Here is a 23,506-nt window from a genome sequence, read left to right on the forward strand (position 1 = left end):
CACTTTGGACAGGTGTGATATTTATTGATTGGACGGGTGTGATATTTATTGATCTTCAAATAAATACATAAATAAGGATAGCTTTACAGATTTGCTATGAGATGTCTTGGGTAAAGATTTTTTTCAGAGACAGGCATTTTTGAGACACATATTTATTCAACCCTGCTACACCTGGTAATATTAATTCATGTATTGGTAGTGCTCAGTGCAGTTCGCTAAGGATGTGGTGTGCTACTCACCGAAAAGTGATTCAACGCCTCCTCAATAGCAAGCGCTATATAAACGCAAACCCTTCCTTCTACTATCCCTCTACTCTCCTTTTCAATCCAAATACCAGACTAACATGTCCACCACTCAAATTAATTTCATATTTCACTATACGAATTCACCCCTAATCCTTTTTGGGTTCCGGAGTTGTATGCTACTCACCGAAAAGGAGCTTTGCCTCCTCGTCAGGGGTAGTAATCGCTATATAAATTCAATTACAATACATTACAATCTAGGCTGAGCTGCCTCGGATCTCTGCAGCCGACAACACGCCATGTTAATGTACACAGCCAAAGCTGCAGTTTGATGGGCACGACATACACAGAAAGGGATTCTGCAAAACGAAATACTTTGTGGTGTGAGGCAGACTCCTGAGTCCAGATAAAACCCCCTAAAAAGCACTTCAACAGAGCTCTCCCTAAACACAGCGAGGTCAGGCTGACCCGACACCGCGGGAGTTCAGGCAGCCGCAGAGTGAAATAGCTGAAGTAAGGCCTCCAAACAGGGTAAGTTGGGACAAGATGGGCCACAGCATGACAACGTGGATGGGAGCCCAGACAAAAAGATGGGAGGAACAATTACCGTGGGCTCTGAGCCTCAAACTGTCTAATTTCGCCACATGCTGGTGCTGCAGTGCAGTAAACTTCATGTGGCCTCACTGAGACTTTTTGGTGTGCACTTGCAATCATCAAGACACCTGCAGAGAAGATGTGTGGTGTGGAGAGCTGTGGATTGTGGGAGAGAATTGCATTCCTAGGGACCTTAGGTTTCAGCGTCCTCACCGCCGCTGCCGTCCTGCACTGATCCAAGGATAGTTTGCATTGAAGCTGTGAAGGATACAGAAATGAACACAGCCCTGCAAAGTATCACACATCAGGCGTCAGCCTAACACCTCGTCATTCTGTTGTCAGCATCACCGCACTAAAATGCGTTAGTCATGCATAGAAAGCTCCCTGGCCCTGTGCGGAGGCAAAAACAGCATGTACGCACTGCTTAATTTGTGCACTGCTGCTCTGCCTCACTCACCCAAGCTGCCTGATAGTCCATCTCTGAACTCATTTCTATGATGATTGCAGTCAGTCAGATACATTATTTCATTCTGTCTCGGTGCCAACCAAAACAAATTTTGCTCTCTCTGGCGGCCCTTCCAGCATCGATACACTTGTGGCTTCTGGATCATCCGGCGGGTGTGGCCGCTGTCTGAACAAAAAAAAACTGCATTGCAGCAGTCATGTGGATCTGACGCGTAGAAGTTGCTCATGTGGTTTGTTAGTGGGCCTGCATCATCATTGGTCCCGAAGGGCAGCAGGCTACATCACAAGATTGTTTTTTCTTATGTCACCCGTGTGCCCACCGCCCGTTTTACCCCAAGTGTGGACTCCACTGTTACTTGCAGCAAGTAGCTTGGGCTTCTCTCGGATGGAAATACTACAGGATTTATTTGTCAGAGCCCTGCGTGACTTTTGCACCACACACAGTGGTACATGCGTGACGCAGGGCTGTAATAAAGATTTATGAAACCATGAAAAGACACCCTGCATGGCTTTGTGGAGACTCATAAATCATTGCTGCGTCGCATTACTCTGCACCCAGGAGGCGTTCCATGGGCCTTGCAATGGGAATTTGACACTGCCCCAGATTTACAAAGTGATGTAAACCTGCAGAAGGGTCAAATCCAAACGCCTCCTGAGATGAGCCGTAACAAGGAGAAATATGTTTATTTCTCCTAATTTTTTCCTCTTTACACACGCGCTGTATTCTGCAGCACACATAGAAAGAGGGAAAGACCTTATTTCCCTTCCTGCATAAATACAATCCTGCCTGCAACAGCATGGTGCAAGGGTGCCTATGTTGGCACTATGGCAGAATAGACAAGAATGCACCATGTTGCTTAAATACAGTGCATTCATGTCCTTTCACTTTGGCGTAGGGCAGCCGAGCAAGGTGCCTTGCTGCACTGCCTTACGTAAAAATGGCATAAATGAGGCCCTGAGATTTTGCATCTAGGAAGCCTGCCAGTGCCACATGCGATCTACATCCATGAAGCCCACCCGCGTCCCTTCAAATCCTCTGTCTTGAGAGCTCGCCAGCCTGACAACTGCCAACAGTGAGCTCAACTCGACCATCAGAAGCCCTCGCCAAGCCGGAGCCTCGGGTGCCACTGTGCTTAGAACGGACACTTGCACCGACCGACTGCTGAGTAGCTGTAGTGCAGGCAGCAGCCAGGCTCCGCGCTTTCAGACAGTAAGTAGAGTCTGTTATGTTATCGGTGTTTCTATTGAGCGTTAATCACCCATCAGGTTATTCTGTACCAGTATGGGAGGCCAGCCCTTGGGGCTTACTTGAAAAGCCAGGTCTTCAGCTCCTTGTGAAAGTCAAGAGAGAAGCAGGCTCTGAGTTGTTTTGGGAGGTCGTTCCAATCGTTGGGGCCAGGTACGAGAAGTTGTCGCCCCCTGCTCTGCTTCTGTGTAATCATGGGGTGTGTGCTAGCGCAAGACCGGCCCAGTTGAGGTGTCTGGAAGGTTGGTGGAAGTGAGAAGTAGTATTATAAGCTAGTTCACTGACACGTTTTCAGAGCCGCGGAGGTCATAGGTGGTAAGTACGGAATCCCCTCCCCATCTATACCCCTAATGAAACCTGCACTTTATAACTGCTGCTGCAAGCACCACACCCATGGTACGCTTGCAAGACTATGAGGGAACTACACCCCGACCTCGATCAGCAGCTGATCATGTGATAATGCTGCATAACATAACTGCGTTATGCAGAATTTTCACAACTGCAACACAAAAGGCACATTTACATGCTTTCAAACACATAACTAAAATGTCTATTGTCCTTCCCCACAAGACCAGTTCATCTACAAAACTTTAGGAATGCTGATAGAAAAACAGATTCCATCTCTGTTGAATAACGTTTTATAGCCTGATACCCACTGCTGCAGTTCTCCCCTACCCACTCCTGCTTGCCCTTAACCATAGAGATTTATTTTGCAAAGTAAGGGCCATATTTATGAAATATGTGGCGCAAGGCAGTGCAGCAAGTCTCATTTATATAATACGCTGCTTTCCTTTACCCCTGTGCTAGCGCTGTTTGAGTAGCCTAGTACTAACACAGATGTCTGTGTTGCAGACAGGGTTTGGTATGTGCAGGAATAGGCGTTTTCGTCTTTCTATGTGCGCTGTAGAATGCAGGACACATAGAAAGAGGAAAGAACGAGGAGAGATATTTCTCCAGGGGAGGTGTATCTTTTTGACGCATTCCCAGGTTTACAAGTCCTTGTAAATCTGGAATGCATCAAAAACCATGGGAGTTGCGTGGGAACACCCACCGCAACGCCCATAAAACGCCACCCTTGCGCAGATTAAGGCAACGCAGCGATTTGAACTGCGTTACCTTACTCCAGATTTTTTAAGCCATGCAAAGTGGCTTTGCGTAGCTTCATAAATCTGGCTTAAAGGTTTAAGTCATGCATGTACCATATTGCGTGGTGCAAGCATGATGCGAAGGTCTCATCGATATGGCCAGAAGAGGGCCACCTTCAGCTGGTCTTGCATTTGTGGCCTTTACCTCATTCTTGTAATGTCAAAGAGCAGCTTAAAACCTAGGCCTGACCCCTTGTCAGCTATTCAGAAGAGCACCGGTGTCTGGGAGAGCTCAGGTTGTGGGTGAGAGCACATGACTGGGCATAATTGAGCTCTGGAGTTGACGCTAAAGGCAGTTCAAGTGTCTTACAGCGCCAAAAAAAGTATTCAACTACATGCACGTCCAGTCCTCAACCTCTCTGCAAAAGCACAGCATGATGGTTGTATACGTACCAAATGTAATTACCATTTTATATGAAAGTGTGTTAAAGCGGTACATGGTTGTTAATATATGGCCAGTGTCAAAGAAAACGGTGCGTTTACAGGTGAGGAGAGAGATCAAGGGAGTGAGTGGGTGTGTGGTGAAGGAGTCAGCACAAGAACGTACATGCAGAAGGAGAAGACATGAGATATGCAGATGGAGGATTGTAGAAAGGTGTGAGGAGAAAAAGGATGCATGTGGGTATCAGTGAGACACTGCAGAGGGAAAGTTACTCGAACATCGAAGATGAATACCTCTCCCCCAGACCTTATTAATGTTTAATTCAAAGTCCAGCATTTTCAGAACTAACATTTTCAGTTATAAGTGATCACAACAAAATCATTATCACTCATATAGCTGATACTGCTAACAAGCACTTGCAACACCAAAACGTCTGGGTTATATTTGGTGCATGTTCATTGTTGTGTGATATATCTGGATACAATTGGAGAAAACTCAGGGAGGTGCCTAAATACTAGTCATTGATTTGCTCGTGAGAAAGTATCACTCAAAGTGTCACACATTTGGCAGTAAAATGTCACTCATAGACACACAGAAAACATAAAACTGTCACACATAATCTGAATTAAAATTTGGCAGCTAAGCGAACGGTTACTCCATTCTATGCCGCCACATAAGCAGGGAGGCCGAATAGATGCACGATTACGTACTTGCAAGCAGTGGCGCACACAGAGAATCAACAATTTACACCTATAGGGCTAACGTGTGGAGGCAGATCTGCACCCGCGGAGAGCCACGCGATATTTGTATTTTACAAATAGAATCAATAAAATAAAACACAACAGCAATCAGAAAACAAAATGGGAACCAACAACTTAGAATTGATCATTTTATTGCTAATTAATAAAATTTTAAATGCTTCACTTAGTTTCTCTCTGAATCATTGTTTCTAGATAGATGTTGGACGCGGAGAAGGTACTGGTCTATAAATGGGACTTGAAGGTTAAAACTATTTGTGGCACTAATGTAAAAGCTAGGAAACCATTACGCTATTGGGAACATTAGAGCAAAAACTGTTTTGTAAGTAAAAGGTTTCACCAATCAAGTACATTTTTATAATTGTCTGCTTAAATGCCTGTGGGTACAGCACAGGAAGATAGTAAGAAACTGCGGCAGCGACAGGCATGGAGCGATAGTAAAAATGCTCAATCAGAAAAAAGGCTAAATCCTTAATTTTAAAAATAGCTGATCGATTCCCAGCCCTCTCCACAACGGCTGGACGCACAGTATATATGTGCCGAGACTGAATTCAAATGATATATTTGCTTTGTCTCCCAAAATTATGGCAATAAGAAGCATCTACATAACTGTAACTGAAATCTGCAGTAGAAATCACCTGCCAACCTATGCCCATCTCTATACACTGCGCCAAAACTACAAGGTCACTTCAGGTGTTACTGAAATGTGCAGACATGTCTCTGCCAGCTTGTGCATCCTTTTGGTAATCCACAAAAACAGCTCCAGACATTTAGACAGTAAAATGTATTCTCTATAATTCGTCTGAAATGTGCAGTGGTGAGTATCTTCGCGAGATTTTGCAGGGTTTTTGACGCGCTGCATACATTTCTGGAACCGGCGGGTCTACTTGACAAACTGTTTACTTCTTGATGTGGCAGGCAGCCTAAAAGGGGGAGGAACACAACGAGTTCATTGGTCTTCCAAATGCAGCAAACAGGATTACTTATCGATAGAATCAAATGCACAGCAAAGCTGCTAAGAACGTTGTATTCACAAAATGTAATGTCAACCAAAAACAAAGCTTTGGCGAATTGAATGGGGGGGGGGGGGGAGGAGCAGCTATCCTGCCCCACTTCCCCAAGAAATATTAATAGGATCATGATGTGACTCGTCTATAATATTCTCTTTGGCGTTCCAAGTGGCATGGATATAGCTGGCCATGTGGTGAAGATTGGTCACTTTGCGTCCCAGGGGATGAGACGCCTCCCCCACCCCAACCCTTTCAAGAGCTGATTTCATGAATGGCCAGATTTTCAGCTTAGTGGGGTGTAGATTCATATCCCTTAGACCCCACTCTATACGAATAGAAGAAACCCGGTCATGGGGTGCAACGCTTGCGGATGTAACACGCGAGGCGTCTCATGACTCTGTGCACACCACATAAGAAGGGCTCAGATGAGAGCATTCAGTCATGGGACTGAAGAACCGATGACTACATGTAACATGACTGAGCAGAAATGCATTTTATGGGAACAAGATCTTCCTTTGTTCACCTTTTTCCTGCCGGCCTCGGCACTGTATTTCTCCAGCAGGGTCTGGACACCATTGCCGTAGTCTGGGTGAATCTCCGTGAACAGTTTCACCTGACAAAGAACAAACGAGAGACATTAAAATGTCACAATGAAATCACAGAGCAAATATCTTCACTTCCATTCAGTGCAACACCCGTGGCACTGCCGAAGGGCCAGACCTCAAGATGTGCAGCAATCGACGGATATTATTCATACCAGCCAATGAAAACAAAGGAACCCAAAGGAAGCTCGCTATTTGCATCCAGTCGCACATTTACAGCAATGCTCGATAGCAAAGCCTGGTCACCAGGATCAGGAGCTGCTTATGAGAGAGCGAAGCTTTACTCTTTCACGGATTGGAAGCCGCAATCACTTTACAAGGAAAAGACCTGGACATGTACAATGATAGGGTGCTCGGCCTAGTTTACACAGGACACAGGAGTACAAACCAAGGGGCATATTTACAAGGGCTTTATCTCCGCTTTTTTTGGCTTACAAAGCCAAAAAAAGCCGGTATAAAACCAGCGCCCTATTTACAAGAGGGTGCTAACATGCATAATCGCATGTTAGCACGCTTTTTCCCAACGCCTCCCTTTGCATCTCCAATGAGATGCAAAGTGGGCGTTACTGGGCGTACCCAAGATGGACTACCTTGCAAATATCGCTGATGTTCACATCGCGATATTTATAAGGCAGCCCACATGATTTTAGCACACATTAGATTTTGGTGAAAACGGCCGTTTTCGGCAAAACCTAACGTCTGCTAAAATCCTGACTTAGCCATCCCTAAAATAGGGGGCGGATTATGCTGATACAACCCCGTGGGTCGTATCAGCAAGGTTATCGCCCTTTTGCAGGGAACATCACTGGAAAACCAGCGATGTTCCCTGCAAAAGGGCGATAACCTCGCTATCTCTGGAATTTTTATTGCCCTGGTGTAACGCGTTGTTAATAACGCGCTACCAGGGCGATAAATACCAGAGATAGCCTGCGATAATAGCCTGTGATAATATAATTATCGCTAAGCACGGGCAGCGATAATTATCGCTGGCCATTGTTAATATGCCCCCAAATAAGCAGTTTTGCGAGAGTAATAGCATATTAACCTCTGATTAACGTCCATGGTGGGTTGGGTGCAAAGCCTGAACGTAGGCTGCGCACAGTGGAATTTGGCTGTTTGATATGGTACATCATCAAAATAAATGAACACATTCACAAAACTAAACGTTAAATTGAAGTTATGGTTAGCTTTGGACATAACTATTCATATGTTTTGGAAAACCTCACCAATTTACAGACAAAGTCACAACTAAAGTGTAGTTTTGGTTAAGAATGAAACTGGAAAACCACAGAAATTCACACACCCGGGAACCGCTGTTGACTGCTGCTGCCGTGTGGAGGGGGACTACAGATCCCAGACACCCCTGCCCAGTGCTGACGTTCGCGCCAGGAGGCGCTCCCACCATTTCCTCCGTACCCGGATGCGCATAAATTCCAGCACGGATCCCGCATCGCGGGAACCGCTGTTGACTGCTGCTGCCATGTGGAGGGGGACTACAGATCCCAGACACCCCTGCCCAGTGCTGACGTTCGCGCCAGGAGGCGCTCCCGCCATTTCCTCCGCGCCCGGACGCGCATAAATTCCAGCGTGGCTCCCGCATCGCGGGAACTGCTGTTGCCATGTGGAGGGGGACTACAGATCCCAGACACCCCTGCCCAGTGCTGACATTCGCACCAGAAGACGCTCCAGCCATTTCCTCCGCGCCCGGACGCGCATAAATTCCAGCGCGGCTCCCGCATGGCGGGACGCGCGCGTGCGCGCACCGTGCGAAGCCCGGGCAGAGGGCGGGCCCGTCTGTGCCCATCAGGCTCCAATAGGGGCCGGGCTGGGCCACTCCCCTAAAACCCACAACACGAAACAAACAACTGGGCGGGGGAGGAGAAGAGATATAAAAATAGACCTGGGCATAACAGCAAGGATTTGAGGCTAACCCAGGAGCATCAATTACATACTCGTCTTGATTTGCCACCGGAAGCTACACCATATGTGGTAATCTTGGCTAATGCACCAGTACTAAGGTCACCTGAACTAGAAACGTGGATAGAACTCCGCAATAGGTCTCTCCATTGGTTGGGAAGGCACATTGGCATTACGGATGTGTTATTTAAGCATTTTAAAATGTCAAGACGGGTGGCGTGGGTGGGCAAAGAAAGAAAAGAGCTACAGGGCCTAGAAGTACACCTCCTGTAAACTGCCCAAGTAAAGATAGTCAAATTGAAAATACTGTAATAGAGACCCAATGTATAAAAGAAGGAGAAGTAATTAGCCGAAAACCTAGCAAACTTTGCAAAATACGAACCTGGAATGTCGCCGGTTTAGCGGCTAAAGTAAAAGATCCCCAGTGGCTAACTTACATTAATGACTATGCCATAGTTTGTCTCCAAGAAACATGGGTAATAGAGGAGATGCACAGAATTGGCTTTAAAACATTTAACATCGCAGCTTGCATTAGCAAACAGGGCCGTAATTAAGGAGGACTATGCACTTATGTCTCCAATTCGTCAGGAAACTCTCATGTGAAACTTAGAGAGGTTAGCGATTACTATCAGATTCTGACTATGAATTTATGTGGGCAAAGGGATGTAGTTTTGATAAATCTATATAATAACATTACTAAAGCCCAGCCAATGAATGTTCTTTCTAACTTAGGTACATCCTTAAAAAATCTTGAAGGAAAATTGAGGGAAGATATGTTTACTATCTGGATGGGTGATTTTAACTGCTCGCTGTGCCAATTTAGCGAAAAAGGTATCTGTGGGTTGGGTAATGAAAACGAAGATACATCTTCCCATTTTTCACACACTTCCTTGGGAAACGACATAGCTTTCCAATTTGATCTTGGTTATGCAAATGCATTATGTTTGCCACCCATTCCGTTTCAATCAACTTATAATGGAAAGGGATGTAACTCTATCATTGACTTTATTCTAATATCCAATAGATACTCTCGTAATGTACTTTATTGTAAGACTTCTGATATCTTAATGAGTGACCATTAACCTATTTGCCTAGACCTGGTTACAAGGGGACAGGAGAAATAAAGTGATAGGAATCCGCAATATAATAGCGACATTTATCTTGCTAGCACCAACGGGTACACGCTAAACTGGGCAAAAGTGGATCCTGGGGCATTCCTCCGAGGCTTGATTAATAGTAGCTCAGAGGACATAGCGATATACCTCTCACAGGATAGGGAGGATAAAGATATAGCTAATGCCTTCCTTAAGATCTCAGCTGAGGCCAGGAAGCTACTAACAAGACAAAAACGACATGGTCAGCCACCCTCTCAGGGCTGGTTTGACAAAAAAATGCACAAAGGCACATACCCGTTTAAAAAAGGCTTTGCATAATATACCGAGGTGCAGGGAGAAAATAAGGCAGGCAAGATCATTGTACCAGTTGGCGCAGAAAAACCGCAGGATAACATTAAAGAAGGAAGCATGGGATGCCTTACATGAGGCTTGTACAAATAAAGATAATACCGGCTTCTGGAGAGCGGTCAATGCCCCTTTTTTTTAGAATGATAGAGAGACAGTTATTATAGATATCGCCATTAGTGGTGATACGTGGGTAGACTTCTTCTCAGGGCTCTATAGGGATGAGACCATAGATAGTAATTTGACAGAAATAGACGCTCTGAGATTAGATAACAATATGGATCATGGACCGTTTCCCCTAAAGATTAATATTAGTCTTGAGGAAGTCACCAAGGCAATAAATGATAGTGCCCCAAGGAAAGCGCCAGTGCCGGACGGCATCCCGGTGGTGGTCTATAAATCTAACATGGGTTTATGGGCCCCTCTCTTAACCAATGTATTAATTAGTTCTATTTGTTATGGGTTAATCCCCTCCTGGGCAGATGCCACTGTGATACCTATTTTCAAGAAAGGGAACAGAAATGAGCCTAAGTGTTATCGCCCGATATCACTATTGGATGCTTTCATGAAAATAGCGGGAAGGGTCATCTTAAATAAGCTTGAGACTTGGGTCCAAGAGACAGGTGTGTTATCAGTCTTTCAATATGGTTTACGACCAGGTCTAGGTACCATCGAACAGGGACTTAATCTGTCTCTGATAATCGACAAATATACAAAAGCCAAGAAGGGCAAACTTTTCCTCACCTTTGTGGACCTAAGCTCTGCTTTTGATTGTGTCAAACACGTTTTGTTGTGGGACACTCTTAAAGACCTAGAGCTGGACCCACCCTTGCTGCTGTTTATAAAGGAATTGTACAGGGGGGCAGGTGCGAGGGTACGGTATGGGAAACAGGGAGAATGTTCAACTAGGTTCCTAATAAAAAGAGGGGTAAGGCAGGGGTGCATTCTTGCCCCTTTGCTTTTCTCCCTCTACATAAACAATCTGGGGCAAGTTCCATTACGATTATCCAACCATCAAGGGTACCCCTGTTCCTATTTTATTATACACAGACGATGCTGTTATAATGTCCCGGACACAGTTGGGCTTGCAAAGGTCAGTCTCAAATTTTGTTACCTACATGTTGGAGCGGGATTTAAATGTAAATATCGCTAAGACATTTACCATGAGCTGTGGGATAAGAGGGAGAAAGACATGTGACATCTATATTGATACAAAAAAATTGCAAGCACGGATAATTTTTCATATCTAGGCATATCCTTTGAGAGGAAGGGCACTTGGAAAGCGGCTATGAATAGCAGAAAGTTGACCCTGTCTAGAGCCATAGGAGCTGTTAAAAACTTTGCTAATAAAATAGGTGGAAGACCTGTCCCAGAGCTGTTGGCCATCTATAAATCTAAATGAACCTCAATAGGTACATATGGGGCAGGCATTTGGGGCATTGAATGTTCGGACCAAATACAACGCTGTGAAAATTCTTTTCTGCGCTATCTATTGGCGGTCCCTAGTTCGACCGCCACTTATTGTTGTCACAGGGAACTTGGCCTAGCACATATCTCTGCATTATAAAGATTACCCCTCTCCTCCTATGGCATAAGGTATGGGTATCGGCAGAGACGGGCTTTAATAGGGATGTAACTATCGACTGTCTAAAGTTGGACGGGGTGGCAAATCTGCCTTGGATCAGTTATATCAAGTGCATGACATATAATATAGCGTTACAACAAACAAATGATGGACGGAATGCTGACAATGCATACATTCTCCCCCAGTCAAGAAATCTGGGTTAAATCCATCGTTCTTTTGCCCACTACACCACCCCAGTTCAGACATGGCCATATGCAAATCAGTCTTGACCCTGTGCCTCATGGGAACAGTCCAGCCCGAACTGCCAAGCCATGTCTTCCCTGGACCGGAATCAAGCATCCTAGGACCGGTTTCTGGCTATCAGCCGTCATCAGCCAGGATAGCTTGACTCCAGTGGCGTAGTGAGCACGGGTCCCACGTCTGGGAATACCCATCCCACTTAGGGCGAAAAGCGTTACAAGTTCGGGCTGGACTGTTCCCATGAGGCACAGGGTCAAGACTGATTTGCATATGGCCATGTCTAAATTGGGGTGGCGTAGTGGGCAAAAGAACGATGGATTTAACCCAGATCTCTTGACTGGGGGAGAATGTCTGCATTGTCAGCATTCCGTCCATCATTTGTTTGTTGTAACGCTTTTCGCCCTAAGTGGGATGGGTATTCCCAGACGTGGGACCCGTGCTCACTACGCCACTGGAGTCAAGCTATCCTGGCTGATGACGGCTGATAGCCAGAAACCTAGGATGCTAGATTTCGGTCCAGGGAAGACATGGCTTGGCAGTTCGGGCTGGACTGTTCCCATGAGGCACAGGGTCAAGACTGATTTGCATATGGCCATGTCTAAATTGGGGTGGCGTAGTGGGCAAAAGAACGATGGATTTAACCCAGATCTCTTGACTGGGGGAGAATGTCTGCATTGTCAGCATTCCGTCCATCATTTGTTTGTTGTGACATATAATATAGGCCACCCTGAATATTTTCATAAACCTAGCAGTCTGGAAATTGTTTTCAGAAAATCCCTTAAGACACAGTGTATGAATTACCTAGAGAACAAACGTTGGCTGATCGAGAGAGAAAAGAAATCGGTCATGGAAAATCACTTGATGTCCATTTGTATAGGTTTACAACCCTATTTAACAGTGGTACAGAGCTGTTTCTCACGCATGCTCCTGGCCCGATTTCGTAGTGAGTCTTTCATTAGGATGGTCACATTTCCTGATATCAATGACTGGTCTAAACACCATCCTATATGCCCATGCGATTATATTTCTAGACTGACCACAATGCACTGCACTTTATTCTGTAAATATTATGTCGTACCGAGGAATATTTTTTTATTGCCTAATCTTAGAAGATGGAAACTAAAACAATGTAGAACAGCTTTTTTAAGATTACAAATGTTAGAAAATGAATTTATCATCGCGGCCATCTCTTCCTTTTTAAAAGCTGGTATAAGGTTCCGGAATACTATGTGAAGCAATTGTGATTAACTGATGTCTCTGTATTTCTCTTGTGTATATATATATGGATTATACTATGTATCCCTGTTATTATAGTGATTGTGCAATTTTTTTTTTTTTTAACTTGTTAATTGTACTTGAATATGGAGAAGTGTATCTTCTTGTTTTTAAATAGATTTTTACCATTGTTCTTTTATGATTTTATAATATAGAATCGAATAAAGCTTTGACTCTGACTCTGACACACACCCGGCTAGAACCACAAGACATAACCTGCAGAACATCCATGCACACGATATCTTACACTAAAGGCAACGCTTATGACCGTGCAATATGTACGCCCATAAATAATGCTTAAAAGCACAATGTGATGAAGCAACATACTCAAACTGGTTCATAGTCCCCCGTTCAAAGTTATATCTTTCATAGTTTATTCGTCGTGCACTCGAGAGAAGGGAAATTGCAGAGCCAAGTGGCGAGGGCTCAGACCGAGAACCTCAAGGCGCTCCACAACCACCAATATTATGGTTCCAAAATTCAGACTCTTCTACTGGAAGGGAGAAGCTCTGTTCACAGCACATCTCTCACATAGAATGCCTTTTTAACACATAAAAATAAATATGAACAATATCCTGGCTTTCAGGAAAGCGTTAAAAACCTGGCTTTTTAACTCCTTATGAATCCCATCTTCTAGGCTTTGACACTGTTGAGGTAGGTTCTGCTCGAGGTTAGCGCTAGGACACCTCAGGCAATCGTTGAGCTTTATAAATAACATTAACATAACATGCGGTCTCTAGATCCCTCTGTTCTTGCATACCTGGCTCTCTCTGGATCCCTCTGTTCTTGCATACCTGGCTCTCTGGATCCCTCTGTTCTTGCATACCTGGCTCTCTCTGGATCCCTCTGTTCTTGCATACCTGACTGTCTCTGGATCCCTCAGTTCTTGCATACCTGTCTCTAGATCCCGCTGTTCTTGCATACCTGGCTCTCTCTGGATCCCTCTGTTCTTGCATACCTCGCTCCCTCTGGATCCCGCTGTTCTTGCATACCTGGCTCTCTCTGGATCCCGCTGTTCTTGCATACCTGTCTCTAGATCCCGCTGTTCTTGCATACCTGGCTCTCTCTGGATCCCTCTGTTCTTGCATACCTGGCTCTCTGGATACCTCTGTTCTTGCATACCTGGCTCTCTCTGGATCCTCTGTTCTTGCATACCTGGCTCTCTGGATCCCTCTGTTCTTGCATACTTGGCTCTCTGGATCCTCTATTCTTGCATACCTGGCTTTCTGGATCCCTCTGTTCTTGCATACTTGGCTCTCTGGATCCCTCTGTTCTTGCATACCTGGCTCTCTGGATCCCTCTGTTAATGCATACTTGGCTCTCTGGATCCTCTGTTCTTGCATACCTGGCTCTCTGGATCCCTCTGTTCTTGCATACCTGGCTGGCTCTAGATCCCTCTGTTCTTGCATACCTGGCTCTCTCTGGATCCCTCTGTTCTTGCATACCTGGCTCTCTGGATCCCTCTGTTCTTACATACCTGGCTCTCTGGATCCCTCTGTTCTTGCATACCTGGCTCTCTGGATCCCTCTGTTCTTGCATACCTGGCTGGCTCTGGATCCCTCTGTTGCATACCTGGCTGGCTCTGGATCCCTCTGTTCTTGCATACCTGGATGGCTCTCTCTGGATCCCTCTGTTCTTGCATACCTGGCTGGCTCTCTCTGGATCCCTCGGTTCTTGCATACCTGGCTGGCTCTAGATCCCTCTGTTCTTGCATACCTGGCTCTCTCTGGATCCCTCGGTTCTTGCATACCTGGCTGGCTCTAGATCCCTCTGTTCTTGCATACCTGGCTCTCTCTGGATCCCTCTGTTCTTGCATACCTGGCTCTCTAGATCCCTCTGTTCTTGCATACCTGGCTGTCTCTAGATCCCTCTGTTCTTGCATCCCCTCTGTCTGTCTGCCTCATACTCGGCAGCCAAATCCATACGCTCCATAGCACCTGCAGCCTCACTGCGTGCCATCCTGCTTCACCTACTGTAGCTCCTTTGCCCTTCTTTCACCTTTGTGCCCCCCACAGGTGTATCTCTCACTTTGCCTCTATGTGCACCACACCAACTACAGATCCTCTGTGCATCCCCCCCTCCCTGTCTGCTGCACTACCCTACCCCATCTCACTCCCCACAGACTCAGCGCATAGCCCTGACCCACCACTGCAGACCCTCTGTGTATACCCACCTCCCTGTGTGCTGCTCTATCCTACCTCACCTTACTCGTCACAGACTCAGCGCACAGCCCTGGCCTACCACTGCAGACCGTGTGTGTGTCCCTGCCTCCCTGTGTGCTGCCCCTACCCTACCTCACCTCACTATCCACAGACTCAATACATCGCTCTGGCCCACCACTGCAGACCCTCTGTGTATCCTTGCCTCCGTGTGCTGCTCTACTCTACCTCACCTCACTCCTCGAATGGGTTGAAATGTTCTACTTTTTGGAATTCACAGACACTGGCAGTGGTAGACTCTGAAAGCTGCACCAGTCCCCGGTTGCCAGGCATGCTACTGGCAATCAGACCCCCAAACCACAATAGGACAAATGCTCGCTAACAGTTAATCCACTTTTAATCGCTCAGGGTACTATTCCAACTCATTGTAGACGCTCTGTGTATCCCTGCCTACCTCTGTGCTGCCCTACCTTACCACAGTTCGCTCGTCACCGACTCAGCGCCCAGCCCTATCCTGCAACTCTAGCTCCTCAGTGTATCCCAGCCTCCCTGCATGCTGCTCAAACCTACCTCATCTCACTCCTCACAAACTTCGCTCACTGCCCTGGGACGGCATTGCAGAATCTCTGGGTATCCCCTCCTCCCTGTGTGCTGCTCTACCCTACCTCACTTCACTCCAACTCAGCATGCGGCTCTGACCTGCCATAATAGTCCCTCTGTGTATCCCTGCCTCTGTGTGCTACTCTACTCTACCTCACCTAACTACACACAGACTCAACACACAGCTCTGGCCCGCCACTGCAGACCCTCTGTGTATCCCTGCCTCCGTGTGCTACTCTGCTCTACTTCACCTCACTCCTGACAGACTCAGCGCACAGCCCTGGCCCGCCACTGCAGACCCTCGCTGTATCCCCCCCCCTCCCTGTGTGCTGACCTCACTGGCTCAGTGCACAGCCCTTCGCAGACACTGCAGCCGCTCCTTCTTCCCAGCAGCCATTTTGTGTGCACTCTGTACCTGCTCTTTGTGCACTCAAGCCCCCTGCAGAGCCAATGTCCTTCTAGCCCCTTGACGCTGCCCTACCCTCTCCTCCACCTAGGGATCATGCTGCTCCCAAAGGTAGTATTAGATTGCACCCCTTCTCCCCACTGCAATTTTTAAATCTCTCACTCTGACATCTCCTAATCCCAAGCATAGCACCACAGGATGTTTGCATGGTCTGTTTTAGCTAGAAGACTGAGCATAACTAAAAGGTCTGTTACTCACAGCTCGCTTCTGGATGAATGGCTGAGTATCCTTTAGGTGTCCAGCGATGTTGGCGCACAGACGCTTACGTTCGTCTTCCTTCAGAACATTCAAAAAGAAAATCCGCACCTACAGAGTAAAAGGAAAGCAAAAAGGAATGAGGATGAAATCCCACTACTGTAGCAAAACAGAGGGGCGGCGCCTACCTTATGGCGGAGGAGCGTCACGCCACTGCTGGACCCAGAAGATCAAAACTGGTAAGATAAAATGATATTAAAGCAATAAAACTGCTTTATCATCATTTTATTTTACTTGTAGGATCTGCAGCCGAGTCTTCAGGGTGGGTCCATCAGAAGCAGGAGGAGTGGTGAGCCAGTGTGCATGTCGGTTTAGCCGGCCGTCTTAGGATGGCCAAATCGTCATGCGCACTTGGTTATCTCCAGGCTGTTTCTAGGAGATATCAGCAGGGCACAGGAGCACAGGCTCCCAGTCCCTGCTAGCGCGTGAAACCAGCCCGCTCTACCCAATCCTGGCGCTTCTATCAATCTGGGTAATACCAGCATGAGAACATGGTCTGGATTGGCGCACGAGACTCTGGGAGCCTGGGTGCATTGGCAACGGGGAGCTGAAGAGTGTAGTAAGGTGGCAGGTAAGCTGTATTTTTTTTTTTGGTTTGCCCCAGGGCTGCCCTACTACTTTTCCCTGCTAGCGGTCGCCACTGACAAAGCAGGCAGTAAAGCCCCATTTGTTGGCAGAGGTTTGTTAGATCTGTGGGTCTCTAGTTGGCAGAGGTAAGTACCTTTGTCCAAATAGGTACCCTTGCTTCTAGTAAGGGGGATACACACTGTTGATAACCCCTGCTTACCCCTGTTGGTAGCTTGGCACGAGCAGACAGGCTTATCCCCAAGGCAATGTGTAAAGTATTTGCAACACCCACAGTAACCCAGTGAAACACCGTAAATGGACACCACACAGATTTATAAAAAATATCAATATCTTTATCTGATTAAGCAAGACCAATAACGACAGAAATCCAACATACAAAAATAGTCTCTTTAAAAATGTTCTTTGGTAAAAGGTTCACTTTAGCAATGTTCTTTGGAATGTTTTTAGCCAAAACGTACTTGTAACAATAAAGGTATTTGTTGAGTCTGTATGACTGTATGACTCTGGCTTCTAGCGTAGGGAAAGTCACTTTCCAAATGGTGCCCCTATCAACAAATGCCCCCACTGTACACGTAGCACAGAATATGCTACCCTTCTATGCCCAGTTTCACTCCTCCCGTAAATCACCCCTCCACGATTCGCGAGTGCGTGCCAGTCAATCCCCGCAGTTAGCGCCCCAAGACACGCCCTGCCCGTAGCGCGCTCAAAATAGCAACCTCGGGTGCAGGCTCTGGTTATGAATCAGAGCGGTTTTACCTGATGGCAGGACGGGGCTGGGCGGTCCATGTTGCGGGCTTCTGGGAGGCAGCTTCCTCTGTGGTGACGCTCCCCGGCCTCGAGCACAGCTCCGCTCTCGACGAGGAGTGTGGGGAAGCCCTGGTCGCTAGGAGACGCCTCACTCTTCTTTGGGACACAGCGCAGCTCCGTAGGGACCAGCCTCTGTGTTGCTGGGCAATCCTCAATGCTGGGGCCAATCCCAGCATGGCTCAGCAATGACGCTTACGGACTCCGGGCCAGCAGTGGTGAATGTCGACAAAGTGTTCTCGCGGCTCCCATCCTCGGCGGACCCGGCCTTGGGCACACAGCTCGAAGTGCGGCAGTGAATCCACAGTACTCACACAGCAATTATGGCAATCGGGGGCGGTGGTGAAGAGATATCGGCCCTTAGTGCTTCGTCTTGATAACGGGCAGGCGGCGGTGATGCACGCGGCGCTCTCGGTACGTGGAGAGCAGACAAGCGTGCCATCAAACCGGGCTTCAAAGCGGCACCAACGACATCCTGGGGACACATAATTAGCCCCAGAGACAGCAGGGACAGCGGAGCATGATGTAGGGCGAGTTGTAGAAGTCCTTGGCAAAACTTTTGTATCCCTGAGTTTGACAGGAGGTCAGCTCACCTCAGGCCCTTGAGACAGGTACACTTCAGAGGGGACAAAGCACATAGCACAGCTCCTCTTCAAGCAAGGGGGACACAGCACACAGCAGAAAGTCGCTTTGTCCTCTCCTCAGCAATAACAGCAACTGCAGGTCGGCTCCCAGACACACAGCAATGGCAGCACTTTTCCTCAGTCTTCCTGGCTGTTCTTCTTTGGCAGGGATTCCTTCTTGATCACAAAGTTTTTCCTAATCTAAAGTTTAGGGGTTTCTGCTCAGATATTTAAACCCCAAAAAGTCTTTGTTCTTCATGTGGGAGGGGTCCTGGACCCAGTCCAAACCAGTTCTGGGTGCACTCTGTCAGTGCACATTTTTTTCCTTTGTGAGTGTGGGCCAGGGCCATCAGACGCACCGCAGGAGATGGAGCCAGCATTGTGGAAGGCAGGCACAGCCCTATTCAGGCCCAGGTGCTCCTCCCAGCACTCCAAATGCAGATAGGTCTATTCAGCCTAGTGCTGACTCACCCAGCGTCCTAGAGCCACCCCAGCCCCTGTCACTCAGAAACCAGAAAGTCCATCCACAAACAGGCAGAGGCACACAGAAAGGTTGGACAGGAAACTAGCCACTTTCTAAAAGTGTTATTTCCAAACACAGAATTTAAAAACCATCTTCACTAAAAGATGTGTTATTAAATTCTGAGTTCAGGGATACCAGATTCCAAATTTCTATCTTGCTGCTATGGGATGATATGCAGGTAAACCTCTTACACAGCATTCCCTATTCTATCCTATGGGCAAGATAGCCTTTCCATAGTGAAAAACGAAATTGGCAGTATTTCACTATCAGGACATGTTACCCACACTAGAACATGTCCTACCTTTCACATACACTGCACCCTGCCCAGGGGGGTACCTTGGGCCTACCATAGGGGTGTCCAATGTGTAAGAAAAGGGAAGGGTCAGGCCTGGCAAGTGTGTACACTGGCCAGGACAACATGGCAGTAAACAAACTGCGCACAGGCACTGCAGTGGTAGGCCGGAGACACCATTTTAGGGTTACTCATGTGGGTGGCACAATCAATGCTGCAGGCCCACTAGTAGCATTTGAATCACCAGCCCTGGCACACTCAGTGCACTTTACTAGGGAACTACTAGGAAAACAAATATGCCAATCATGGATAACCAATCACAATAATTTAACCAGGGAGCATTTGCACTTTGGCACTGATCAGCAGTGGCAAAGTGCCCAAAGCATCTAAACCAGCAAAAACGAATTCCAACACAGTGTCAAAAATACAGGAGGCAGAGGCAAAAAGTCAGGGGAAACCACGCCAAGGATGCCAGGTCTAACAAGGTTCTAAGTTCAATCACAAGGCATAAGAAAGGTAGTGAATCGGTCAGGTTATTCAGTGGTCTCTGCTCATGGATTCTCGTCTATTGGGAGATTATGAGACTCGACAGTTCCTCTGAGGCTTAGTAAGGACCTGGTACTACACGAGTCAATACCCACACAGGACAGGTACAGAACAGGAATAAGAAGAGCAAACTTTACTTAAAGTGCAGCAACGAGCAGACCAAGCATCATAAACACACACAATGGATAGAGTATACAGGGCAGCGATATGGTATCGCCTGCACACAAAATGGCGCACCAGTTTGCACGTGCACACAAAAAACAGACACAGCGTGCGGGCCTAGCATGCATATTTTCCATGATCCCAAAATTATAAGAAACAGAACAGTAAGCAGGTCCCTTTCTTACTTCGCCTACAAAAGGTAGCATTCTATGCCTGTTCAATCTGCAAACCATGAACAACCACAATTCGTTCAGGAAAAATATCAAAACTTAACTGTTCCAGCTCAAGCTGTAACCCGTTTCTATACCGCCAGGGTGCTGCTAGGTAGTTGCATTCCTTACAAATTGATTTCATTCATTCATTTATTCAGTGCTGAGAAACACTTGTAGGTACTAATGTTTTATACAAAACCCTATAAGAATTCATCTGCAGTGCAAGTTTCCTCTCACAATCAGTTACTGTGATACTTCCCTCACACAGGACAATTACAGCATGGGCAAGGGCACAGAATATTTGGAGCACTAAAAGCTTTTCACATGTATACACAAACACAAATAAATACAAAGACGCACACACGCTCTCTCAGTATGGCAAATAACAGTATTCCTGCAAGCTTCCCATTTGCACAGAGAACCATATAGTATGGACAGCAGTACGTAAATCTTCCTTGAGACACAGCCCAACCTACCCTCGCATGCAAAGCCCACAGTCAGGACTGACAGTAGCAGTGCCAGCTTCCCTCATACACACTGTTCAAGTACAACACCGCAGGAGCAATCAAAGCTCCACATAATAGAAAACAGCAAATTTAGAGGGATATTAAGAGTAACAGAGGGCCAGATGTATGAAACCTTTGTGCAGCTGCAAACACTCTGAATCGATGTTCCTGGTAAAAGTGGTTTCCAAGAGAGACAGCCATTTTACGAGTCCCTGAATGTGTACAGACTTCTAAAATGGGTTTTCAAATGTTTATGCAACCTTTACTTTCAAAGGTGCGTGGTGTGGGCAAATTGAGATTTGCCACCATAGGTATCTATGGTCTGTGACCAGCATTCTAAAAAATTAGAACTTGAACAAGATCTCATAATTCATAGTATTACACCAGCCACTGACAGAGAGGTCATATCAATCAGCATACAAGAGCATCAATGAGCCCTGCTTTCCCACACACACATTGGGCCAGATGTATCAAAGGGTTTTATCCATTCTGTATCTATGGGAAAATGTGTTTGTACATATGGCTCCATGTGCCCTAATGTGCTTTTTTTAATGTAGAGGAAAAACTATAAATTGCAGTGCACCTACATGTACCTGGCCCTAGACTTTTGCAAGTGGATGTCAACCATATTGACACGAATGTCCTACAAAGTGAGAAATAAAATATGGCTAGCACAACATATACAGGAAGAGGCGTTCAAGTGAAAACTAATTTCTCCATAATCAGCATTTTATCTTGAGCCAGATTATTTTAGAGAAGAACTAGACACCTATTCACAAAAAACGTTCAACAGATCCAGAGGTTCTTACAGAGTGGTCATTTTTGTTTCATGCATTGATTGCAAAGACAGAAAGTCCCTATAACTTCACAGATCCTTGCTGCGCTCTGTCTTTTTAGGTCTCGCCTGTGTTACAGCGCATGCGCAGCTCGCTTGCGAGATCTATAGTCGTTGGTTTTCTGTCGGGTTTCTTTGGAAGTGGGGATGGTGACCGCCCTGTCTCCCTTAGGCCCTGCCCACTCGCCTAGCGTTGCAGCGCATGCGCGCTGCATCTCTTCACGTTTTGTCCCTTCCTCACGCTCGAGTCCCCCTTCTGAGAGGCTTTCTGTCTCTTCCTCTTGCTCGGCCGCTTTCACTTTCACAAAGGCAGCACGTCGCACTCTTACATTAGCGGCCGCGCGCCTTGTTCTGATCAGCGGAAAATGTGCCGATATTCAGTGCGCCCTGTCTCTTCCTCTTGCTGGACAGTGCTGTTTTTTTTGCCTTAGCCATTTGGAAGATGCCTGTAATGCACCTTTAAAAATAACTTTAAATCAAGCACTGTGGGAAATATAGACTTTGACGAGTATCTGCTGGGTAATACCCACCCCTCCTCTACCCGCGAGAGTATCTAGCAGACCTTAACCCCCCTCAGATTCCTGGCTGGAGAGCAGGCCCTGATCAGCTGCCCTGATGGCGTTAACATATTCCAATTATGCTGCAGCGCCGATACGATCTCAGATTCGAGACAGGGGGGTGGGGGTGCTTATCTGGGAGCCCCGGTTCCCATTCATTGCACTAAATGGAGCGTCTGGCGGAGGAGGAGATTTGAAAAATGCGACACTCAGTAATTTATTCCCCACACCCCAATGTGTCTCACAGCTGGCACGATGTTATCATGCCTCCCGCATATTTTATTTTTCATTTGGTGCCCAGGTCCTCATCCAAGCGGTGGTACCGGCCACTTCTCTTCAAAACCAAGGCCCTGTGTTGAGGCGCTTGCCTCTTCGATGAGCTGTTAATGACACATCTATTCTGTGGATAACACTTCAGCAGGACGGCAAGGTGCGTCAACCCGTTGAGATGGGAAAGAGACAATACCTCTGCTACAGGTGCACGAGTCCATCAGGCTAACAGTAAGTGGCCATGCCCAAGAAGCTGCGGACCTCAGCTACTGATACCGGAGCTGCGGCCGCTTTGATGGTGTGGGACTTCCGGGGATCCACTTGGATGTCTTCTTTGGTGAAGTCTGGCTAAAGTGCTTGGAGGGAGGTACAGTCCCTAGAGAACACGCATCTTTTTAAGTAGTTTTGACTGTGCTCACCTGGAAGTATGAACATTCATCTGCCGATCCTAGGGGACTTTGGATAAAGTGACATCACGGTAGTCCAGCTGTACTGTGAATATGTGCCGATGTCTGCATGTGCCATGCGGGTACCTCTGCATACTTATGCTACTGATGCCTAGAAATGTGCCAGTATGTTCTTGTGAAACATACGCACCAGTATATACTACTATACTGCGCCTGTACCACCTGTCCCCTATAGATGTGCTAGTGTACACGTGTTAAATAGAGTCTGAGAGGGTAATACAACACTCGAGCCGCCAGGTCACTATGGATGTACATGTATATATATATCTTGAAATGCACGTGGTCTCTGAATAGTATAAGAACGTGCTTGTACGACCTAGTACCTATACATCTGATAATGTATATTTTTAAAATACGAGCACTTGTAGATATCATGAATGTCGCACTTGTGCCACCAGGTCCATATAGCTGTGCATGCATTCACTTGTTAAATAAATGGACCCTATAGATAGTGTACTACCACACGTATTTCACCTAGGCTTGGGCATGCGCGAACCGTTAGAGATAGCAGGATCACACTTTATTCCAGGTGGTCCATCTAGACATACACAGACATACTTAATACGCTGCAAACTCCACGCCCCCCTGCACAAACGCCCGCAAGTCGGGCGCTGTCATAATTTTAAAAATCTTGTGTCATATTCATATATTTAAATAGCGGCCGCGCGCCTCATTGCGGGCCACTCGTTTTCGATAATTCTCTGATCTGCTCCGAGCGGT

General features: G+C 46.7%; 1 protein-coding gene across 1 annotated transcript in view; it reads right to left on the reverse strand.

Moving 5' to 3' along the window:
* Window positions 1-4,949: 4,949 nt before the first annotated feature.
* LOC146859792 (catalase-like) overlaps window positions 4,950-23,506 on the reverse strand; it is a 161,914-nt gene continuing 143,357 nt past the window's right edge. The window contains exons 11-13 of the mRNA XM_085643514.1: window positions 16,345-16,452; window positions 6,366-6,455; window positions 4,950-5,755 (exon numbers count right to left, since the gene is read on the reverse strand). Of these exons, the coding sequence (XP_085499640.1) occupies window positions 5,732-5,755; window positions 6,366-6,455; window positions 16,345-16,452 (222 nt within the window). The 3' untranslated portion in view covers window positions 4,950-5,731. The remainder of the gene's footprint in view (window positions 5,756-6,365; window positions 6,456-16,344; window positions 16,453-23,506) is intronic.

The sequence above is a fragment of the Triturus cristatus genome, chromosome 3_1 (genome assembly GCF_964204655.1).
Source record: "Triturus cristatus chromosome 3_1, aTriCri1.1, whole genome shotgun sequence".
In the NCBI taxonomy this organism is placed as follows: Eukaryota; Metazoa; Chordata; class Amphibia; order Caudata; family Salamandridae; genus Triturus; species Triturus cristatus.